This window comes from Falco punctatus, assembly GCF_963210335.1.
Source record: "Falco punctatus genome assembly, chromosome: 4".
Classification (NCBI taxonomy): Eukaryota; Metazoa; Chordata; class Aves; order Falconiformes; family Falconidae; genus Falco; species Falco punctatus.
Genome location: NC_137583.1, coordinates 109683584 through 109707833, shown reverse-complemented (window position 1 = coordinate 109707833; position 24250 = coordinate 109683584). Strand labels below are relative to the sequence as shown.

Here is a 24250-nt window from a genome sequence, read left to right as displayed (position 1 = left end):
GAAAGGTGGAGCCCCAACAACATGAAACTACCTAAACCACAGAGCAGTTCTCAGGCGCTAATTATTACTTTCCCCATTGCCGTGGTCCTTAACGCAAGGATCCCGCTACGAAAATAAAACCAGAAACATGACTAAAACATCCCTCTGCCCGCCCGCCCCGCCGGCGCCCCTCCGCACCCCCCGGCCAGCCTCGGGTGGGTTAATGAAAACAAGAGAAAAATATAATAACACAACCCCCACCCCCCCACCCCCCCACCCCCCCGCCGCGGGCAGCTTTCGCCTCTCCATGCAGATGCAATCGGGAAGAAAAAGGCCGTGCACGACAATGTTACATCATGAAAAGCTAACGGCTCCCAAGAAACCCGGGTTCAAAGTCTGTCCCCCCCCTGCTCCCAGCACACATACACCCTGCAAGGCAGCATTAGCTGTCGCTTTTCCCCCAGCCCTCCTCTTGCCTTCCCTTTGTGCAAGGCTATGAGCTAAACATGCAGCAACGAAGGGAGGATGCAAAAAAGCAGCCTGGGCGAAATAAGCTCTTCCACATGCAGCCAGGTAGGGAATAGCCTTGTCTGGAGGGGCCCGCCGGCAGGGAGGGGAGGCTGGGGTCCCCCCCTCCCCATGCGCTCACCTTTACGATTTCTTCTCAGCCCTGAGATAAAGCTAGAATTGTGTCACCGTCCTCTGGAGTTAAAGATCTCCGCACACTTGTAGGTGTTTGATAAAGAAAAAAATAAAAATCGTTTCCCTACCCTCAAGAAATAGTAATTTGCTTCCTCAGTCTATGCAGCTCCTCAGTCAACTGAAACCACTCGTTCAAGACAGCAACAATCCAGATATACTAGCAAGTCATAAAACTGAACAAAAGCCGACAAACCTTAGAGCACCATCGCTATATGGCCCAGACAAATTACGACCGTCTAGGTAATATTTAAATAGATTCCTAAAGTAATTGCAGGGGGGTTAGGCAACTATTCCTGTTGTAAAAGTTCTCGAAGACATAAAGTAGAACCTGAGGATAAACAGTCACAAAAAGAGGTAAAATTAAAAGGATTATTTCCACGGGTTTTTATTCTTCTATGAGAACATAAACATCGTCTTTTTCACGCACAGCAGCATTACAATATTAATTTATTCCGATTTAAGGTAAGAACTAGATATAGCTAGAACTAACATTTATAATAACGATAGAATGCATTTGCTTAAAACAGTATCGGCATTTTATAATAATACATTTATACATATCTGTATTTATAGCTTTTCCCCTTCTTTTTTTTTCTCTTTTTTTTTTTTTTTCACTTATATGTTTGACCCCTTAATGTATGTAACTTCACAGTATAAAGGAAGACGAACATATTCTCCCTCGCAATCTCAGACTCTGGCTCATAAAGTCCTTCTGATGTTCAGGATATATATATATTCAGTGAAATTAGTGAGGAAAAAGTGACTGCTTTCTTCACAAGGGGGAATTTCTGTGTGCTTGTCATGCGTTACCAACGGTAACGTTATTTATAGACAAAAAAATCACTAATTCCACATATTTAAGCAAAACTACATTAAGTAAATATCTACAACCAGAAAGAGTGAGAGAAATTCAGAGGTAAGTGTCATAATTTAGTCCATGAGCAACACGAACTCTTTTATACCTTTAAAGAGAAAAGCTTTCATTTTCCTGGCCCATTTTAAAGCTGTAATATTGACTTTTAAGGTAAAGCAAAAAAAGAATCGCTCTTAACACCCGTTCCCATGAAGCCTTTTTAAAGGATGCCTGCATTTCATTATTGTAAATCCTGTTTTTCGAAGGAAAAAGGGGGGAGGGGGGAAAAAAAGGAAAACAGAGGGGGGAAAAGCTCTCAATGTCTAGAAATATGGCAAGGCTTAAATTCTTCATTGTGCAGCTACATACAAAGTTACACCGCTTAAAATTTAAAAGAATGCGCCTTTAACCAAGCTTGTTTACTTTTCAGAGAGAGATGGGGCGGGAGGGGAAGATATTTCCAGCTCATGAAATGGTATTTCTGGGTTTCAAAGCTTAAAGGAACAAATCGGCCCGGGGGAAGGCTGAAGGAAGCGGGGAGGTTCACGCACGGCATTTTGTGCATTAGCGTGGCTTCAGTCCGCCCCCCCCACAGCCCCCACCCCCCAAAGTAGCTCTTAAGAGGTTAAGGACATATTGAGAACGTCTAATATCGTTAATCCATACAGGTGCGGATGACTACAGCCTAGGAAAATGATACTGGCTCTTTAAACCATAAAGATGTGTTTATAGGTTCATCAAGAGAAATTAAAGTTGGCTGTGAGCTCCCGAATCCTATTCTCTCTGTTCATTTTCTTCAGTTTCATTCTGCGGTTCTGAAACCAGATTTTAACTTGTCTGTCTGTGAGGTGGACTGTGCGGCTGATCTCTAGGCGACGCTCACGAGTCAGGTACATATTGAATAGAAACTCCTTTTCCAGCTCGAGAGTTTGATGCTTGGTATAAGGGCACCGTTTCTTTCTGCCACTTTTTGCCGTGAGCCAGTTTGCTGCATTTTCTCCTTTTGAATTGCCTAGTTTTGAGAAAGTAAAAAAGGGACATTACCAGCGGGTAGGAGGCAAAGAGCTGGAGGGGAGAGGGTTGAAGGAGCATCTGTGTGTGTGTCTGTGCGTGCGCGGGGGGCTCGCTCCGCCAGCTGCGGGGAGTTGGAAAGTGGGGTGTCCTTGTGGGAACTGAGAGCTTCAAAGTGGTCTCCCAGAAGTCCTGAATCCGCCCGAGAAAATCTGCCTCTGCTCAAAAAGCTCCGGGCAGCCTCCGGCAGGGCAGCATGCCCTGCTGGGTAGTTCATCTCTAACACACCCCCCAAACAGGCTTTTTACCCGCTCCCCCTCGGCCGCTCTGAGCCCACTATTACTGGGGGCGGCTTGGTGAATGGCCTGGAGTCTTATTTGTCCCCCCCCACCTCCCCGGCCACCTGCTTCCAAAAAACCAAAACCTGCGGATCTGAACTTTGTAAGTGTGATCTGGAGGTGGAAAACAAGGTGAGCTGCGGAGTCGGAGCCTCCCGGCCTCCAGCCCCTGCCTGCCCGGGGAGCTGCGCCCCGGCCCGCTCTTTTCCAACCATTTCGGGGGAGAAAACCCAAAAAAATTAAACATCCCCTGTTGCAGGGTGTTTACTCCTGTCGGTGGAACTGGCTGGGAAAGAAGTAACACTGATCCCTCGATGGCTCAGAGTGGCTCGTGGTTTGGGGTTGGCTCTCTAGTAGTTTTCCGCTTTCTTTTTTGTTTTGATATTATTTTCCTACGGGGCGCCCGGAAGGAATAACAGGGCGTCTGAAATGCGGCCGGAGGGAATCGTCTGAAAAGTCTGCCGCCCAGGGAAGGGGAGTTTGGTTTTTTTTACCATGGGGACCCGAAAGGGAAATAAATAGGCAAATGAATAAATAACAATCCTGTTATCTAGTGTAGACGCTGAAGGATATTCGCGGTGCATTCATCAGTCTAATTTGATAGCAGTTCATAGATGGCACATTTCAACGCGGCTGTTATTCCGAAAAGCATTCAGGATCGTAAAATATAACTTACCGCGTTAATAGGTTTATTTATTGGCACTGCCTATTGCTTATTTTGGATGCTTTACAAACATCTCTGTTATCTGGTAGGCACCTTCACATCACAGGGGAAAGACTGGTCTTGTTTTTCTGTATGTTTAAGCAGCATGCAGGCTAAAGTTGCCCAGAGCGGAGGCTCTAAGGGTTTTAAACTATAGGATGGACATTAATTTTTACGGCAACCCCGTGCCCGAATATTGCAAAGTTCAGAAGGTCAGTCTGAGCAGCGCTTCTTGGCAGCCCCGCGGGGCAGCTGGGATCCTCCTTTCGCATCGTGATGCCACTATGATCCTTAACCGCTTTTTTCCACCACCACCACCCCCCTCTTTTTTTTTTTTTTTTTTCTGTTAATCACCACCACCATCATCATTCGCTTACCTACGGGCTCTTTCTCGGGAGAGGCTTTGCTGCTCTCTGACGGAGCCGGAGAGAGCTCCTCTGCCGTGGAAGATGAAGCCTGAGTCTCGTCCTCCCTCTGGGAGACACACGCCAAGGGGCTGGGGGAGCGCTCCTCGTCCTCCTTCCTCCCCGCGTCCGGGACGGGAGGCAAAGATGGAGGCGTCTGGAAGCGGCCGGGGGGCTGCGGAGGGAAGGGGGCAGCCCCGGCCGGCCCCGCGCCGTAGCTCTTGGAGGTGCCATAAGCCTGGGAGAGGCGGAAGTAGCCCGGGACGGGGACCCCGCCGCCGCTGTTGGCCGGGCTGACCTCGGCGCTCAGCCGGGGGAAGGGAGCGAGGTCTGTGGCGGCCGAGCCCTTGGGGCATTTCTCTGAGTCATAGAGGCAGTAGGAGCTCTCCTCCTTAATGCTTGGAGCGAAGGAGCACGAGGTGACCTGCTGGCTCTCCGGCTCTTCCATGCGACAGGACCGGGGGGGGTCTAGCCACACTTCCATCCCTGACACGTAGGGGTGCGAGCTGGGGACCATGCTTTGAGAAGTACCTTCATTGCGTTTGCTCAAAACGGGGAAAAGTCCGCAGCTTTGCAGCCCGTAGGACAGATCGGACGCTTGTGGCAGGTAGATACCACTGTTGGGATAGTAGCCGCCTCCGCCTCCGCCTCCGCCTCCTGCTCCCGCCGCTTCCCCTCTGCCCGAGCTGATCAAGGAGTCTACCAAAAAAGAGTTTGCAGCCGGGCTCTCGGAGCATGACATTGTTGTGGAATAATTTGGCGAAGGGAGCAGATAGCCCTTTCTGGCTGACATTTCTTGTGCAAAACATGCTGAATATGATTAGAGATACCCCCGCACCACGGCAGACGCTTGCAGCCAATGGAAGCCCGGGCCTCCTCAGCAACCCCTCCCCGTCTGGTTTCGTATGCGCCGAGCTGCTCTCAGGTCGACCTCTGAATTTGGGAGGTAGATGTATATTAATGTGTAATATGGATTTCCATACACACAGCCGCGCACGCTTCGCCCACATGGGCGAGTGCCTGCGCCCAGGCGGGAGCCGCGCTCCCGGGAAGGGGAAGGAGCGGGCTTTGCTGGTGCTGGCTCCAAGTTTTGCTCCCCTCTTATCACACGCACCGCTATAAAATAGCCCGGCGGTCCTGATGTTTATTATACCTAGGCTGAAGCGGTGTCCAGATGAAGCTTTTACTATCACTCCTCTCTCCCCGCGGTTGGGCTTTCCGGCAGCAATGCCTGCTCACCTCCCCGCGCAGCCTGTGTGTCTCACGAAATTAATAAAGCCACGGCTCGCCCGGTGTTTTATGCTCAGGCTCTGCTCATTTTATTTGATTGTCTCGTTTTTTGAGAAATAAAAGACGTGTTATTGTTTATCACGGATCATTGGAAACCGTAAAGGGGCCTGGTGCCTCTCGCTTTAAACTACCGAGGAAGGGGGCTGCTTGCAGCCTAACATCACCACCACGACGCCAGGCTGGGCTTAAATTTCCTGGAGATAAAATGCTCGCTGCTGCGCTGAAGAATCTCTTAGGGAGTAGTGCCACTCTGGGAGGATTGATTGTGCGGTTGCCGCTCCTAATGCTTTAGTTAACGCTGGATTCTTCCTGAGGTCTGATTACCATTTAAAATATAAAGCCAGACATATGCCACAGAAAGAATCCAGACGCGAGCAGTTCAAATGGATCCTCGCAAGATGCTGCGCACCCTGTTTATTGATGTGTTTATATTTGGACGATCATTTTTATATGTGTGTCCCCCCCCTCCCCCTCCATTTAGGTCATTCACTTTTCGCCTTTTCAAAAGCACCATCTCTTTCACAAGCAGTGTACTAAATAATAGAAAGAAGAGTAAGTAGATGAATCTTGAGATGCTAGACAGCTCTGTCCAGTCAATATGTAATTGTGGTGGAGGTAGCAGACAGATAGCAGACAGACAGGGACGCAAACAAGACAGACAGATAGATTTTCTAATGAATCGCTTAATGATGGCTTGCTTTCGCTTCCATCATCCCTCGCTCATGCCATTTTGAAGTCGCTTCGCTGCCTGGCCCGAGGAACTAAGGGCTCTTTAGTCCAAGGGGACCCTGAGGCTGCCCGGTACTGGTTGCCCATCCCTGCGGAGCAGTGCTCGCTCCTCTCTCCCGCACACTGCCCGGGGAAGCAGCGGCCGACCCGTCGCCGCTTCCAGCAGGGTGGGTGGGGGAGAGCGGCTGCCGGCCGGGCGTCAGCGCCGTCCCGGGCGGCGGGGCCACTGCCCGCCGGGCGGGGTGGCGGCGGGGTGGGCGCGGAGCCCCGCATCCCCCGGCGCCTACCCTTGGCGTTCAAACGGCCCCGGGGAGCGGCACGGGGCAGGGGCTGGGGCGGCCCTTTCCCCTCGCGCCACGGATCTGTCAAGCCCCACGTGGTCTCGTCCCCCAGTGCCTGCCTGCCACGGGGAAATGTTTTTTCCACAGCGTGACATTCCTCCGGAGGGGTTCCTCCTTGCGGCGGGAGGCAAGTGTCCCTTACCGCGGACCTGCCGAGCCGGCCGAGGCCCTCCCCAGCCTCCCTCCGCGCCCGAGGGAAGCGCCGGGGCAGGCGGAGGCTGCTACAACTTTGCAACACCCATAAAACCTTTATGGAAACGCGTCTGATTTTTTCCAGTGTGATGAGGCGAGCATCACGGCGCGGCTTCCTCCCGACCGGCCCGTGGGATGCGGTGACAGGGGTAGATCCCACAGCCTATAGAAACCCTTCGAGTTCTTTTTTTTTTTCCTTCCCGCATTTTCTCCTGTAATACTGTTTGTACTTCCCCAACCCGACCAACCCCGCGATGTGTTAATGTGCGATGGACAAACCCTTATCAGATTCCTATGAGGGCCGTATCACTGCTAACAAAATTAATACCACATAAGGCACCGGTTTATTGGGTGGTATACGGGAAGGCTATTATCAATAGGCTTAGCCTTATAAATACAGATCTAAATAAAATGAAACGTGAGTCCCAACGCCGCGTTCCAAATACATTTCTCTACACAAGTCAGGTATAAAAATTACTCCGGGGAAGTCCGCTCTTGTGGTATGTTTATTTTGCATTTGCCAAATTAAATAGAAATGGATTGCAAACCTAAAAGCCATACGGAACCGAGGAGCAACACTTGAAATACTTCCAAAGCTGTTTTTAAAATAAGCAGCTCTCTTTTAAAAATTGGGGGGGGGGGGGGGGAGGAGAGAAGGCCTATAAAAGTACGTTGCAATCCTCTTCAGCTGGAATAAAACGACTCGAAATGCGTCGGAAGAAACACGGATTGGATTCTTCTCCTTCTCTGCAAGCTAATGCAGAGAAAGCAGACAAAAGGCACGGAGGCCAGGGAAAAACCCGGGAAGGTTTGAAGTTTTCCTTAGCCTGCCCTCCTAGATTTTGTAGCAGCGGGCTGGGGTTTGCCCCCCGTGTCAGATCCTGCGGGAGCTGCCGCCGGCAAGGCCGTGCGGGGTTGTGCTGATCGCGGTGAACGGTGCCGGTTTGATGGTCAAGGCACTGCCTCCATCTAGATCATGAACTCAGCTCGGCGCTGCATTATCTCCGCTTTCTTTAATCGCTAACAAGGCCAAGGCAAATAGTAACCAGCATCATCAAACCCAGTGAAGTAAAACTAATAATGTTCACTTGATTCGTAACTATAAAAGATAATGGTCAATTCTGACTAAACCGAGCTAATTTGGCATGCTCTGGGTGTAGCTACTGCATTTCCAGCGCTTAACAATGTGTCCCTTGGAGCTTAACCCCTATTTAAAAGAAATTTTAAAGAATATTGTGGACGCCAGGGGACGAGAAATACTTTCTTTTTAATTCTACTTCTGTAAGTACAGCTATCCGAGGGTCTATAAAACCGAGCAAATAAAATTCTGATAAATATCAAAATCGGCGAGAAGGTGCTTTCGCGGAGAATCTAAATTCAGGCGTACATAGACAACGCTATGAAAATAAAACTTTATTGATCTAAGAAAAATATAATAGATGCATTAATAGTGTCGTTAAGCCGTTTTATTGGATGGACTAAAATTAAAAACAAAAAGGGAATAAATAAAACCCGACAGCTCAGCCTAAGTAAATTCTGACTGGAAATCTCAAAATGTATCATGTTAAACCGTGATTTATCTTTTTATTATTGGCCCGTATAACCCAAAAGATCAGCACTGTTAATCCAGAGACGCATTTTGCGAGCTAATTAAAATATGCTTTTATTTGCAGACACGGGCAAACTGCAATTTGTGAAAACGTAAATGGCCTTGCAGTCTGTTGCAGGAGTGCATGCGCCGCCTATCTGAGAATAGAGCCGTGGATTACATTTTATACAGCTCCAAAAATTAATGCAATCAGGGTATAGTTATTTAATATTGGAACTGTCAGTTGTCAGGAACGTGCGTGTGTGCCAGATTCCTCCTTTATTTATTTTTTTTTTGTCTCCCCCCACTTTTCTGGATTTGCTCCAAAGAAGGCGGATTTCAAACAGGAGGTTTAGGAACTGCATCTGTGCCAAGTTAGGTGACAAATGACAGCCCCACTAATTTTATCTTTACTAGAAATTCTTTCACGCTGGTGGTGGTGGTGAGGTTGGCTTGTTTTGGCGGATTATGCTGTTAAAAATTAGCCTGAGATTTAATTTTATTCCAGCCATCCGGAGGCTTGTTCTCCTAACTATGTATTATAGTATATGTGTATCGTTTTACTCATTTGGATTAGGAACATATTTTGCAAGTAATTCTGACGAGCTCCGAATTCTAGTGTGCGGCAGGACAAAATACACCCAAACCAATTCATTAGGGCTTTATCTCCTCGCCATTCCTCCAGCACCAGCGAGAACAACGGGGCTTTCTATTGTCCGGGGAGCCCCAAACCCCGTGCAGAAGCAACAACGGTATCGGGTTATATATGTGTCGGGAAAATCTTAAGTCCGTCTTTTAAGTGTACCCCTTATATTGCAAGAGATGGGTCGCACAGCTGTATTAAGCATTTGAAACTGTATCCCTTCTTCCCTTTTTTGTAGCTGTCTTTCCTTTAAATAAGATCTGGACGCATATACAAATATCTTTTTTGGTTGTGGTATAGCTTGACTCTCAGGCACACACGTTGGCCTGAAGTTTCGATTTCAGAGCATTTAATGAAAAGATTGTGACAAAAAAAAAAAAAAAAAGACAACAAAACACAAACCCAAAGAGCTTATGAAAAAGCCTCCCAGGGGTTTGGATGTGGTATGCGAGCTGAGGTTGAGTACACGATTAATTAAACACACTGTAGACACTGAATTGGCTTCGCCTCTTCCCTCCAAAACATGCAAACCCAAATCATGTGAAATAATAAACAGTTATTGTAAGAAACAAGCTTGTTTTTTTAAAATATTATCCTATGACCGCGGCCGTCAGTAAACAATTCGTAACCAGAGGGCGCTTTAGCTGCTGCTGGGGTCCCTTTGATTTATTCAGCCGAGTATTGAATGGGGCAGGGAAACAACAAGGGGAAAAATAAATATTTGATCAAATATGCTGAGTTTAACTTGACTGGTGTAAAATGAAATGTTGCAGAGGGACCCTCAAATCGCCCTGCTCCTTCCCAAGACGTGGCTTCTCACGTCCTGGAGTTGCCAAGGGGAGGTCAAAAGAGATCAACGTCCCCGAGCTTTTAATGGAGCATCTTTGATGAAATCGATAGGTTCCGATAATAATCTAGAAACTGCTCTCTACCGACCGAGCATGTGCTTTTAACTACGCTTGCAACAGTTCCCTGGAAGCACAGTTTTAAAAGGCGCTTTCTTAAAAAATACTGCAGGCAAGTTACATTACATACGAGAGCAAGGACAAAATCATCCTCTTCCTCCCTTCACCCCCCGGACAGAAACGTAAAAATTGTACAGTCTCTCCTAAGAAACACGTGGATTAAAATATGTAGCCAAACCAGTATCTCCTCCATATAATACCACCTTCCCCTCCCGCCCTTCTCAAATGGAGACATAACAAAAACATGTGAAACTTTTATGGGCGAGAAAAGTAACCTGGAGTTAGGGATACTCGCAGAGAGGATAGAGTTTCAAAGCTACAACCCAGAGCAGCCCTGAGCACATGAGAATGTGTGACTATTGTTTGTTTACAGCACATGTGCTGGTTTAGGAAGGAAGGCAGGAAGGGAGGAAGGAAGGAAGGAGGGAAGGAAGGAAGGAAGGAAGGAAGGAGGGAAGGAATGAAGGAAGGGGAAATCCAAATCTGGTCTTGCATGAGCATTGATTTAATATGCAATCACATGAAGTTTTTAGCATAAGCCTGTCAAAATTTGTTTACCACAATCTGTGTCCAGCTGCAAGGAAGCAGACTACCCTTTAAAGTTACCAAACGACCCTAACTAAACTACAGTTCAAGTCCAATAAGATCGTCAGAATTGTCTGTCATTTGCAGTCTGTGTTGCCATAGATCTATTTGATTGAAGACACCTACTGCTCCACACATAAATGTCAAGTTTCATAATATTTCCAGTGCTACAATTTTTTTATAACTGGAAGAAAGCTACAAGTTACTTTGAAAAAATATTTCCAGATAACGTGGATTTTCCACGCGGCTGGCCAAAACTCCTCATAGAGAAAATAAAAGGTCAACTGCAACTTAGAAAGTCCCTTCTATATTATTTCACATCGTAATCACCAACTTTTTGCATCTCTTCCCCTCCCTACGGTCCTTTCCCGCGGTGCTCAGTGGTCGGGGCAGGGGCCACCCCAGTCACTCCGATCACCGCACACTCCTCGCCTTTCTCCACGCAGGGTAGATGTATAAAACACTTACCTTCGCGCATTTCCTAACCCAAAGCCCACAGGCTTTAACTCCACCGAGAAGCCCCAAAATCTCCTCCCCTCCCTCGCCTCCCCGGCATCCCGAGCGGCTTTTTGTAACGCGGAGCCCAGTAAGTGCAATAATTACGCGTGCGGCTCCAGGGATGCAAAATGAACAAAGGCCAAGAGGGTTTTTTTGGTTTTTTTTTTTTTCCTTCTTCCAGGGCTGCTCCCCTCGCCCCGGGCGGCTTTGACATTGATCTGAAGATCGCCATCTTGTGGCAAAGCAGCCCCCAAACCGCCGCCGCCGTCCACCCGCCCGCCCGCCCGCCGTCCTGCCGCGGGGCCCCGCGGCAGGACGGCGGGCGGGCGGGCGGGTGGACGGCGGCGGCGGGCAGCGGCCGCTCACCTCCCGGTGCACAAACCTCCGGGCGAAGCTCCGCTGCCTTTACAGCAATGCATTTCGTACAGGCGAGCGGACGAGTCACGGGCACTTTTTATGGCCACATTGTCACAGCGACACAGAGGATGCGATTTTATTGGGCTAGGAAATCAAAACCCCTACGAGAGAAACTCCATGGTTTAGCTGCCTCTGGGATTGGCCATGAATGCCAGTTAATTTTTAACCAGGAAAGGAAGCTTGCTGGCTTAACTTTCATTGCCGTTCAGCTCTCCATCCGTCCCTCTGTCCCTCTCCCACAGCCCATCCGTCTGTCCATCTCCTTTTAACCGCCGCTCCTCCTTACATACTATGCAAACAAACAAACAAACAAAACGTCCCCTTCCCCCGACCCCCACCCCCGACTTTTTAACATTTCTTTTGGGTAGACATTGTCTGGCTGTGTGGCGTTGTCAACAGAGGCCCAAAGTCAGTAAGTCCTTCACCTCAAGGTTATGGTTGATGTCCAAGCAATACAGAAGTTCAAAGCCAGTAAACAATGCGAAAACAGACCATACTTTCTTCTCCTGATTAGGATAAGTGTCAACATTAAGGATTCCAACACTCTCACCAAAACACATTCTTATCTCAGCTATTGTTTGGGGTTTGGGGTTTTCTTTCCTCCCTACTAACTTTCTCCCTCCAGACCTCCGCCTCGCCCCCCTCCCCCACCCACCTCAGTCCACCCCCTCACTCCTTGGAGATCAAGGACAATTTCAAACAGTCCATTTCCACCACACTGCCATGCAGATCCCCCACCTCCCCAAAGACAACAATTTTCTTAGGGCTCTCACACTTCTAGCTACATCTGTTGGCTGGCTTGGACCTTCCCTTTGGTGCCAGGCTTATAAAACCTGCCCCAAACGCTACCGAGGAGTTCTCCTGGATACATGTGATGGGAGCAAACAGCAGTGTCACATCAAACCCTCGAGCGCAGGACCTTGCCCCACTGGCGTTGGCAGGATAAGGAAAAGGCCTAACACGTAGTGAGCTATGAACATACTTCATTTTCCTTTTCCTGTGACCCGCTGAAACGACGCTTGGACAAGCCTGGGTTCACTTGTTAACTCCAGAGTAGAAGATTTAATGGCGAAGTTCACAAAAGAAGAATAATTCGCCCCAAATGACTGAACAAGGTCATGAGGAATTTCGGGTCCCAGAGTTACATTGGATAAAAGAACATGCAGTAACGTAACACCAGAGTAAAAATATAAAGTTTCCATTTTTTTATTTTCTTTGTGCGCTGTTCCACTGTATACATGCAACCAAATACTTTCGCATATTAAAAGAAAACTGTATATACATACAGATGATACATATTGCAAACAGTGATGTCATATAAAGATATTGCATTTGGTGAACTGTGTCAAAGAAATTACATCCATTTGGTAAATTTATTAATCAAAAAACATTCTTATCACCACTTTGTTGCACATGTAAAGAAATCCCACACCCTTTAGCCCCAAAGGAAAAAAAAAAACAACCAAAAAAAAAACCCCAACTGAAAAAAACCGGAGGGGGAAGGCATTCAAACAAAATAGGTCATGGGTTCTTTTTTTTATTATTTACAATCTTGTAAAACACCGTTCCTGTATGAAATATACATTCAGATATTCTCAACAGCAAATTACCTTAACGATAGAACACCATATCCTTTGTAAACTGATATAGAATTTTAAATATTTTCCTTTTTTTTCTTTTATTTTTTAAATTGCGCTTTTTTTTTTTTCACGCTTTGGTTCCTGCAGGGAAATAGATATATTTATAGATATTCAAAATAAGTCCGAACAACTCTCCATTCTTTGCATATGTCGACTGGGCGATAAAGTAGAGCTAGAGCTCGTGACATTTAGAGTAGACAACAAGAAAATTACCATATTTACATTGTTTGGCTTCTGTTTAAACTCCTCACTAGTCACCTTTAAACGAACATGCGATTGAGTTATTTTAATGATCCAACGTTAGTGCATTGCACAACTCCAAGTTTCAATTAAGTGTTGTGTGGTATTTGCTAAACTGTCGTTCTCCACAGGTATTTCCTGAAGAAAGTTTGTGAGCCAGAAGCCAGAAGGTTAGTTTCCTTTATGGAGTTGTTTCTTTTAAAACACTGAAATTTACACTTTTTTTATTCCGTTTTATCTTTAGTATTTAAATATGATTTGTCTCCGAAAAGATGGCAACGCATACTCAGTTGTCATAAATAAAACGAGAGCTAATTAAAATTTGCTAAATCTTTTTTTTTTTCAGTGATTGTTTCTTTACGATATATGGCGAATTCATACCTGATTTTTTAAAGTAAATATTTAAGTCTTTCATTTAGTCCTCTTTGTTACCCCTACCCAATCCCTCCCCACACCCCCAAAGGAAACACTATTATAACCATGTCTACATCCATATTACAACTGTTCGCGGTTGGCCTCGTGAAGGTGTAGGCATGTCATCCCTCCCTCCCTTTAATTCTCTGTGTGTGTCCCTTAAATTCTCCTTGCAAACCCATGGGCAATGGAGCACTGCCTCTAACCTAGACATTTTCCGCTAAGGGAGGACAAAAGATTATTTCTCAAGAGTTTGTATTCTGCAGTGGTCCTGGTTGGGTGAGCTCGACCTGGCAACCTCCAGACAGCTGTTCCGCAGCAGCACAGGGGTGAGGGAGGGCCGGCGGTGGGCGAGTCCGGGGACGGAGAGGTGCCCTCCCCGCCTGTGCCTGCCGAAAGCGGTGGCAGGGCGAGCCGCAGTGCCTGGAAAGGTAAGAGGTATGGATTTTGCACTCAGAGGTGACGTGCACATTGAGAAATGGATGCCATGTGTGTCAAAATCAAATCGATTCCAGTTGATATGTAAATATATATATATGTATATATATATATAAAAATCATCATTGAAGTTCCAGAGTGGATTTACATGTACGTAAAACCTTGGATTCTTCTAGTCCCGTCAGATACACACCTCTTTCCTCCACATAACCCCGTGGCTTGACCTTGTCAAGGGCGAAATCTGAATTTAATCTCGTCTTGAAAAACGCTATGAGTTTTAAAGTAGTGGATTAGCTGAGTAATATTGTAATCGGTCCCTGTTAATTTTTTTTTCTTTCATTCTTCTGTTCTGAAACCATATTTTCACTTGGCGGTCGGTCAGATTGAGCATTCGGGAGAGCTGGAGGCGTTTTTCTTTGTTTATGTAGACACTGAAAAAGAATTCCCTTTCTAACTCCCTAATCTGATATTTGGTGTATGGGCATCTCTTTTTACGGGTACGTTGTCCACCTGTGGAGTGAAAAAAGGCAGAAGCGTTTGAGACCCGGCGGGGGCCGTCTGTGGGGGCTGAGGAGGCGTCGGGGGGAGGACATTCGGGCAAAACATATTAATACGGAAAAGACGCGTTTTGCTCGCTCCGGGGCCGGCGTTGGCAGGTCCGAGGCTGGGCGCCAGCCCTCCGCCGTGGCTGGCGCGGGCAGCCGGGGACCGGGACCCGGCGGCTCCCGCAGCGCCGCGGCCCCGGGCAGCGGGGCAGGGCGAAGCCCCCGCCGAGACGCGGGGATCCGGCCTTGCTGCCTCCGCGGGGAGGGCGGCCGGAGGAAGGGGTGGTGGCGGGGGGTTCCTGCGGATCCCACGAGCGGGATGAAAGCCGTTGTAGGCTGCTCCGCCAGGCGCCACGCACACTGTCCCAGGCAGCGCGGCATCGGGCAGGGGGACCCAGCGCCCAGCCCTCCCCGAGCCCTACCCGCTCGGATCTCGCCCTCATTCCCTGGACTAATCCGGGCTCTGCGTCCCCAGCAGAGGAAAAGCCCCTGAGCCCGAGGCTAAGGCGCCTCATTCTCCCCCAGCCGGCTATTTTCAAGCGGGCTCTCCACCGCATCGAGGTATTCTTCTCTCGATTATCCATTACGGTTTTAAAGTTCATTAAGCAGAATATAAAAGGTTTCAAGGTTCAGGAGCTCTTTACATTAAACGTAGCTGCTATCCCTTTAAAAACTTCCTTTTCTGGTACAGTTCATTGTCGAGGTATTTTTTTCCCCTAGCCGTATACTAGCTTTGCCTTTTAAAAAGCCCACATAAAAAAATCAGACTTTGACAGATTGAATAACAATTGTAAGTAACAAACTGTTGGACAGAAGGCAACACGTAATTGCCACAGCGCCTTAGTAAAATGGCTTCCTTTAGACAAAAAGGCCAGCTTTAGGTTAATTTGTTTCTTTTAATATATTGCTACAGTTCAGGCGGCTACTTTATCTGTTAAACGCTATTCTAGTGCAATCGTTAAAACGGCGAAGGCTTTGAATTCAGCTCCTAACTAGACTTCTGGTGCAACACATGGCTTTTATAAAATCACTGGATTACATTGATATCAAAGGAGTCGGGATCTCCTTTTTTTTGCCGAATTTACAGGCACCGAACGTACGTTATTATATTTTCGAGAGTTGACCACAGAGCTCTTTTTTATTATTATTAAAAAAAAAAAAAAAAAAAGAGGAAGGAGAAAGAAAAAAAATTTTTAAGGCATCCATTGCCCGGTGGGTATTTCACGGCCAATTTCAGCACTAAACACGTGATCTCGCCTTTTATAACAAAGTTTTGTTGGGGGAAATCTAAAGGCCCTTCATAAACCTTATATGCTTATAAAACAGCATATAAAAATTTAACAGCGGCGGTGCGCTAGATTTCAAGCTGCCTTTCCTAAAAGCGCTCGGGCGCTGCCTTTATACGTACTGGAGCTGCCGGATTTCTCCTCATTGTTGCCGGAAGATGACTCGGGGCTGCTGCTGCTCTCCGGCCGCCGCCTCCTCTCCTTCTCCGCCGCCGCCGCCGCCGCCCTGCCGCAGCCGCCCTCCGAACTTGAAGTTGCCGCCGCCGCCGCCCCGGCGGCCGCGGGCGCCTTGTCGCCACTCTTGTCTACCGGGTAGTCCGCCGAGGCCAGGTTTTCCGCCGTGCCATAAGCCGTCTCGAAAAACTGGTCGAAAGCCTGGGGTAGGACCCCGTTCCTGCCCACCGTGCTATAGAAATTGGAGGAGACGTTGGTGCTGGGGTGGTAGACGTTAGCTGTGTTTTTGCCGAACATCTCGCCCATGCTAGCAGTGTTGGTGGCAGGCAGGCAGTCTCTGTGCATGATCTCCTCTGCGGAGTAGCAGTGGGGCAGATTGTTCCTGGGGTGCCATTTACTGGAGGGATCAATGGCATATTCCCTGAAGGTAACTTCTCTCACAGGTTGGACCTGGGGTAGGTTGGAGGAGTAGGAGTATGTCATAGGGCGAGAAGACGGGGTCTGGGGCAAAAAAGAAGGGAGGCTGGAAAAATCAGGACCCGAGACGTAGTAAGTACAACTTGGCAAATACATGTTAGAGGAACAAGGAACACGCTCATCAAAATCCATCATTAGGGCTACCTCGGCTTCTCCGCATTAGCTGAGCTTAACATGATTCTCTAACGCAGCTGCCTCTTTGAAGCAGATCCGTGAAGTAAGAGATGGGGAGACGTAAGCTGACGTGGAAAGCTCTCCCCGGCGGCGGCAGGGAGGTGCGGTCACGTGGCCCGACGTTGACATTGACGAGCGGCGGGTCCGGGCCCCGCTCCCTTTGTGGCCATCGCGGGGGGAAGCAACAGCTCGTCGCCAGCGCCTAAGGGCGAGCCGGGCGCAGGTTGGCCGGGGGGGTAGCCTTGGGGGACACAAAGCCGCGTTGCCACTGTCCCAGGCTTGGCCGCCCGGCCCATGGCACCCACTGGCTCTGGAGTAGCGAGGCTTAGCAATCCCCCCAGGGTTAGGTGAGACCTTTCTGTTTGTTTGTGTGCTTGCTGGGGCGTTCGGCGGCTCGCTGGCCCGCTCCGAGAGGAGGGCACAGGAGAGATGCAGGCACCGTTTCTTCTGCAAAGCTGCTTCCGAGCGGGAAACGCTCCTGAAGAAATCGGCCGGGTTTATTTTTCTCTCCCCCCCCTCTTTTTTTTTTTTTTTGTTTAAGTTTGTTTTGGTTCGGTTTCGGCTTCCCCTCCTCCCCCCCAAAAAAAATACCCCAAAAAAAGCAAAAAAACCCCACAAAAAACCAAACCAAAACCCCTCGCCCCGCAGGGTTTTTCTGGAAACGTTACTAGAAAGAATGTGCCAGGGTCAAGTCTGTACTGATTTTCATGGTGAATAGATTACATGCTTGCATTCATGTTCACTTCCGAAGCGCTTAGTGTCTTCCTTCCCTTACTTACATATTAACCTCAAATACCCCGCGCGGCTTCAGCCAAGCTTTACTGGACGTAGTTAACAATGTGGGGTTCCCAGGACGCAGGTTGTTTCTCCTCACCCTCCCCACACCGTCCCTTGCCTCACTCTCAATGCCAGAAAGCCCTTTAAATTGCAGACCACGGAGCTAAAGAGTGTTTGCTGATCTCTCCGCCTCAACGCTGCCGCTAAACACTTGGAGAAACAGTGGATATTGGGCTACCCCGGCTTGACAAATACTCCGCGTTTAGTTGCCAGAAGCCTAGTTAAAATTATTTGACATACTGTTAACCCCTAGGAACAAACTCGCCGTACCGAGATACTTTCCTTTTTGCATCGTACCGTCGCTGAAGGCTGAGACCCAGGGAGACCTATTTTAAAAACGTGGTTAAACTTTTACTATTGTTGCATGAAAGGGATGATATAGAAAGCGGATTGTACCGGGCAGAGACTAAAAAGTACTTCTCTGCCAATAAAAATGCACACCCCACCGAATGAGCAGAGCCAAAGAAAACAGAGAAATACGCCAAAGAATACAGCACCTTTTGAGGCATGGACATCCCTAGGCTCTCGGAAAAATTTTTTTTTTGCTATTCTGATGCTCGATTTCAGAAAAGAAATATTTGGGTTCCGGCTGGATTTCATCAAAATAGAAAAACAGAACGGCAAAAGGCTATTGTTGAAGTCGGTGCTCTTAGGAAATCAGACGTAGTTCAAGATCCATGCCCCCGTGGACTTTGGAGGCTAATGGAAGGGAAACGAAAATGTTAGGGAAAGAATATTTGGATTTCCCCCCCTCTTCCTCTGCAGTGCTGTGGAAGTATTTATATATCCGGAGAAAGTTCTCTAGTAAATTCTGGAGATCTTCGGTATTTAAATGTCAACATCGATTTGTTTATTTATTGCTTAGCTTATCGTAACTGACTCAATAACAAATCTAATCATGTTGTGCACAGAGAAAATATTCTCATTATGTATTTTCCCTACATTATAGTTAACTATTGCGTTTGAATTCAAGCTGTAAATTCAGTATTATCAAGTAATTACTTTGTAGTGGAGTAAACTAATTTATTAGCATTAATGTTTATATGCCTTTTTCTTATTTTACAAGGGTTACCGTTCACAAATCAAATGCCCTGGACGTATCCCTGTAATGAACTCTAGTTTGGTTTGCTGCAAGAACTTCTTACGCTTACTGCATGTCTACGAGCTGAACTTGAAATTAATGAATTAATCTTCCGGCTTGACATATTTGCTAGAAAGTGGATGGAAAGAGATTGCATGTTGTCAAAACCGCTAGCAGAAGACTGCAGTGTCGTTTAGGGATTGTAAAAGGGGTTTGGGGTTTTCCCTCTCTCTCCCCCTCTCTTTTCTTTTTTTAACTGGGGGTGGGGGTGGGGAGGTGGAAGGTGGGTGCAAGAGCTCTGGTTGGCTTTTTCCTTAACGCTATACTTTTGCTTGCATTTACTTCCCCCCTAGCTTTTGCGGGGGGTGGGGGCGGGGGGTGGGATCAGGTTTGGGGGGTCGGAAGCCTTCTTTTGGTATCCGAGCACTGTTTATTTTTCCTGTGTCCCCCCACCCTTCAAATCCGTCGACGAAAAACCTCTCCCCACACCCTACACACACGCAGACACCCCTCCTTGAAACAAAAAGGAATGTATAAGGATTTCAGTGACTTTGAGATAACAAAGGCGCCACCATTGCAGAGCCTCGCCCCGCCTCTGTGTGATGGCAAACAAATTCTTGCACTTGTATTAGGGCTTTTAAGGCTATAATTGAACACGGCGCGTCTAGGAGAACCGAAAACAGTTCTAGACTGACCTGCGGTTTTATAGCACTTTGGCAGTCAACTTCAGCTTGTGTCAGAGCAGACATGACAGAGCTGCCCAACGCTTAATCGCGGGACGCCACCTCCTCGGACTCACTGCAGCCCCCCTCTTGCATTTCAATAAATTTCAAACCTTGGGGCTAGAAATGGGGAGCAGAGCTGGCACAGGTTTGTATGGGGCTCTTCCCCGGTCCTCTTTGCAGCCGGGGCTGTGGCGCCGTGCGAGGCTCCTCCGTGCCAGAGGTCGGGGCTGCCTCTGGGAAACAAAGGGAAATTAAGGCAAGAAGGGCGAGAAGGCAACTGGAAATAGGCGTGTGTGTGCGTGGGTGTGTGTGTATCTGGGCATATGTGTGCTTGCACAGCATGCACACGTGCGGCCCCGATGCCTACTTTTGAATAGCCTGAGCTGCTCCCCACCCCCCGCCGCTCCCCAAACCAAGCAGCCTATTTCTTCAAGCGGGTTTGCAGCGCAAGGGGACCCCAAAACACCTCCCGGTTCCCCCTGCCGAACAAGCGGGAAGGGTGATGGGGAAGGCTGCGAGGGGCGCAGCTCGTCTGGGAGCGAGGAGACACCCAAGGCACAGGCTGTTCTCTGCTTTATTTGCTGTTAAGTGAAACAGAGATAATGTACGCTTAAAGCCCCGGAATGTGTGGGTAATTGCAGGGAGCCTGCTGTTAAGTTGCTGTGTTCAGCACAATTATCAATGTTGATTATTTGGTCTAATGTTGAATTGCTCTTTTAATACAGTAATTGGGACTTCCGCGTTGAGGAAGGGGGAAAATCGAGCCTTCCCCTCGCTAACCTCACTGAAAACAACATAAACAAAGGCAGGCGTTTCGTTTGGAGAAGCAAAATGCATTCGTTACGCCTTCCCATGTATTTCGGCCGGATTAGAGAGGGTAAAACTGCTCTGAATTTGGGAGCTCTGCTGCAGGACGTTCTTGCAAAGGACAAGCGTGGCCAAGAGGTGGGGAGACTGTGAGCACATTTACCCATAGCTAAGCTAAACAAAGCGTGGAAAAAAAGCTACATCTCTTCTTTGGAGGAATATAAACAGAGCTAGGACGCCTCGATAGCCTAGCTTTTATATATACAGATGGCGTGCAAAGGAAACTGTTTAACTTACTACTGCTCGTCTCCAAAAGGTCAAGTTCTACAGTATCTAAATTGTTGTCTTTTTGCACCGGGTTTTGCTTGAAAAAATTTTGAAACTGACCATTTACCTTGCCAGTAGGGTGGGTGCCTGTAATTAACAGGAGAAACTGTGCTAAAAGGAATTTGCGTCAAGAGGAGCTAATTAAAATATTACACGATCGCTGGCTTCAATCGCTGCTGCTCCTCTCGTGTAGGAAGGGTGAGGGGTGTTACAGCTCTAGCAGGAGAAAATATCTCAGGAATTAGGACACTGTTTTGTAAACTTGCGGGTTGATTACAATCTACAAAGGCTTATTAGAAAAACGTAGTATTAGGGAATTCGCAACCTTGTTGCCAACGAGAAGCGCAACCCCTTCCCACCTTTCCCAATTAAAGTAAGGCCAGAAGGCGATAATTCTTCGCAAAATTTCCCATGAATGAAGCTTTAGAAAAGCGTGCTTATTGTTTGGATTTTCAATATTTCAGGCTCAGAAGTTCTTAACTGGCGTTTCTTTTCTGTTTGCCTTTTTGTCCGTTGTGGAAAGGAGCTATACAGAGCCATCTATTTTTTTTTTCCTTTTAATTAATTGTGTTCCCTTAACACTACAATAGAAGGTAATGTTACAGTAGTTAGCTAAGATTTTTCAAATAATTTAAATAATAGTTTTTGGTTTTTTTTATATTGGCGAGATGGAAGCCCCGTGCTGTGATATAGGACAGACTATTTATTGTCCAAAACATGAAGCGGTATGGTTGTGATTTTGCTAGGAAACTACAAAATACATGTAAACAGAAAGGGCAGATGTAACCAGGATTCAAGTAAGGAATATTCTGAGGGTGTTTTTTTTGTTGTATTTAATGGCATTATATTATTTCAGAGGCTTGAACATCTCAAAAGGCTGTGCTCATCTGTGTGTAGAATATTTTAGATTGATTTTTAATATCGATTACTGAAATCCTTTCCTTTTCTCCGTCACCCTCTGTGTCTTTTCAAGTCGCCGAGATGGAAAAGCTTCAGAGGGTGGTTGGTTTTTTTCTCCTTCCAACCCTCCCCTTTAGTTTGACCATTAAAATTAAATGGCTACGGACGTACAGAGATCGACCCGTCGCTGGCGACCAACCACGATATTTTGCATCCCTTTGCGCTAATGAACATCCGAGGGCTCTGTCTGAAGACAGACCCTGACTCCGATAGCTGATAGCTGCAACAAGCCGAAATATCCAGGGCTTTTTTTCAGGAGAGGAAGCTTCTTAAGCTTCTTCCAGATAGACAACTTCTCTTTTTCGACGGCTGTTTTCTTGCCCTTTTGCAGCCAAACGATTTGTTGCGGTGACAAGCTCCCGGCGCCTTCTCAAGCGCGGGGAGTTTCTCATAACGCCGTGTTTCCTCACACACACACACACACACACCCGCCCCGTTCTCTAGCCCTGCGCGCCAGGGCTCCGGGGCGCTGAACCCCGCTAAAATTTTGTTTATTTTTACTGCTTGTAGCTTGCTCTTGAAAAAGAATGGAAGTAGGTTTGGGGACAAGGGGGACACGAGGAGATATTTTCTCAGACAACCAAGTATATCAGAAATTAATTGACTGACGATGCTACCATAAATGTCTCTTTTTCTCCCCTTGAACCCTCTGTGAGAGTCCCCGATATATGAAAACGCACATCCAGTCATTCATTACCACCATTCCTTCCACCCACCCCGCCCCGTCCGCAAGAAATATGGAGTGCAAGAGACTTCTGGCAAAACTAGGCTGCTGGAGAGGACTGTCTAGACCAAGTGGCGGGGCTTTAAAACGAGTGCGAAAGCAAACTTCCCCGGTTATAACCCGCCGGTACAGAAAAGCAGACACTTTCCACCGATCCCCACCTAGACCCACGAAGAAGCGGGTCGTTAGCGCCGTTTGTAGTAAGCAAGTATCAATCCCCTTTCATGACGATGTATTTTATGTGGAATTAATCAGAGCGGTTTAGGGAACATCCCCAGAAACCCCTTGAAAGCGCGGTGCTATTAGTCGACGCGGTTATCTCTACGGACAGCCACATCACAGGCGATGTTCCCATGCAAAGTTCACACATATCCCGGAATGCTGCTCTACCCTACACATAAGAAGAAGAAGAAGAAGAAGAAAAAAAAAGTCCGCCAAAACATTCCCATGTCGACTTACATTTAAAAGTATTGCTACGACTAATGCCTTGAACTTGACCTTAGATTTGTTAATCCAGGAAATATATTCAGTGAGAGGAAAAAAGTCCTACTGCGTTGCCTCTGACAAACGAGCATTTTTCTGCCTACCAAGTTAAGATGCAAACAACACACCAGAGTTATGAGATATATAATGTGCCCTCTAGATTAAGAGCAGAAAGCGACAGAAAGTGAAATGCCTCACCGCCGAGACAAGGTCGTCGTAGCCAGACTGTTCCTGTGATGCCAAGATCCACAATTTGCCAGAGAAATTCAAGTCAAGGTAATAGACTGGGATTCTAAGCTAAACTGAATTTTATAGGATATAAGGTTCTCTCTAATGCACATTGAATTTTAACAATGATTTATAAAGGTATTTCAATTGTGGGGTTTTTCTATTTTATTTTATTTTGCCCAACTCGCCAAGAAACACATCAGATTTTACTGTACCACACTGCTAACTTTATAGGAGAGCCTTATTCACATATTGTGAAACCCACCTAAGTAAAGACATTTCTTCATCAAGGATTGTTTTAGGGGGCGGGTACAGGAAGTATCACTATACTGGGGCTGTCAAATCAACGACTTCAAAGCCCCAACTTCATATTTTGATGGACCCTCAGAATTGCATTATAGTGAAGGTACCTGTATTCGTGTAACCTTTATAGGAAACTATTTCTCGAACACGAGCTTAAAATACGTGCTGCAGTTGAGGATGCAATCGTGTGCCCACGCACGGCTCAGCCGGCTCTATAAGGACTGCTTCTTGTCTGTTCTCCCCTATGTCATGCAAAGATACCCATAAAAATAGCTCTCCCCTCAGCCTAATATGGCTGCTCTTGCCTATGCCGGGGTGGAAACCTGCTCACGGTCCCGCTTATTGCCCTTTCCCGACTTCTCAACAAACGCCGATACTAACACCCCTTCTTACAGAAATCGGGGTGCATCAGCACGACAGGTCCACGCCGCAGAGGCCGGGGGAATTTGGGCGAATTCCCCCGACCGAATCAAGCTAGGCAAAGTGCGGGGGTTATTCGTCCTTTCTCTTTCGGTTTTATTTTCCCATCAAGTGTCCATACAGCACTGTATTTTCATTTTACAAACCCTCGCATATTTAAACACAAACCAATCACTAGCTGGAGACGAAGTCCATCCAAGATTGTTTTGTATTGAAATCCATCTTTTTTATGCCTACCCGAGGGCATCTCGAAGGCTAAACCCAGACTTAAATACCCTGCTTTTCCATTACTCCTCGCCCAAGCCGACTAGAGGCCGATATATACGGTCAGGAATAAATGAAAGCCCTTTGCTCGGTGCGTTCAAATCAAGGCAATTACGACGAAGTTCAGATTAATTTAAACTGGCAGGTTACAGCGCCCGGCTGGCATTTTTCTCTCTAGATACACACAGGCAACAGCGAAAAGCAGACAGGTTAAGCATCCTTCACCTGCTTTCTTCCACACACAGTCCACCGTCCTCCCTGGCTCTTGAATGATTAAAACAATTTCAGAGGCAAACACACCGGAATAAAACAACCGGGAATAAAACCCAGGAGTCGCTTTTCCATGCAGCCAGACCCAACTCTGCAAGACAACCTGGTGCAGCACAAAGCTAAGCAACCAGCAGCACTATCTGCAAGTCTGCCCGCGTCTTAGGCTCTGACCCCAGCCTCTCCTGGCCCTCTTTC

The 24250-nt window shown here is 47.3% G+C and overlaps 2 protein-coding genes across 2 annotated transcripts; both read right to left on the bottom strand.

The window, feature by feature from the left end:
* Window positions 1-2259: 2259 nt before the first annotated feature.
* Window positions 2260-14223, bottom strand: HOXA10 (homeobox A10). Its single transcript, XM_080385516.1, has 2 exons — window positions 3964-14223; window positions 2260-2546 (listed from the first exon to the last, which is right to left on the bottom strand). The coding sequence occupies exons 1-2, from the start codon at window positions 4781-4783 to the stop codon at window positions 2272-2274; spliced, it is 1095 nt and encodes a 364-aa protein (XP_080241642.1). The 5' UTR covers window positions 4784-14223; the 3' UTR covers window positions 2260-2271.
* Window positions 14224-14240: 17 nt separating this feature from the next.
* On the bottom strand, window positions 14241-16615 carry HOXA11 (homeobox A11). The gene is made up of 2 exons (XM_080385520.1): window positions 15924-16615; window positions 14241-14480 (listed from the first exon to the last, which is right to left on the bottom strand). Exons 1-2 carry the CDS (start codon window positions 16585-16587, stop codon window positions 14248-14250), a joined length of 897 nt encoding a protein of 298 aa, XP_080241646.1. The 5' UTR covers window positions 16588-16615; the 3' UTR covers window positions 14241-14247.
* Between the last annotated feature and the right edge of the window lie 7635 nt (window positions 16616-24250).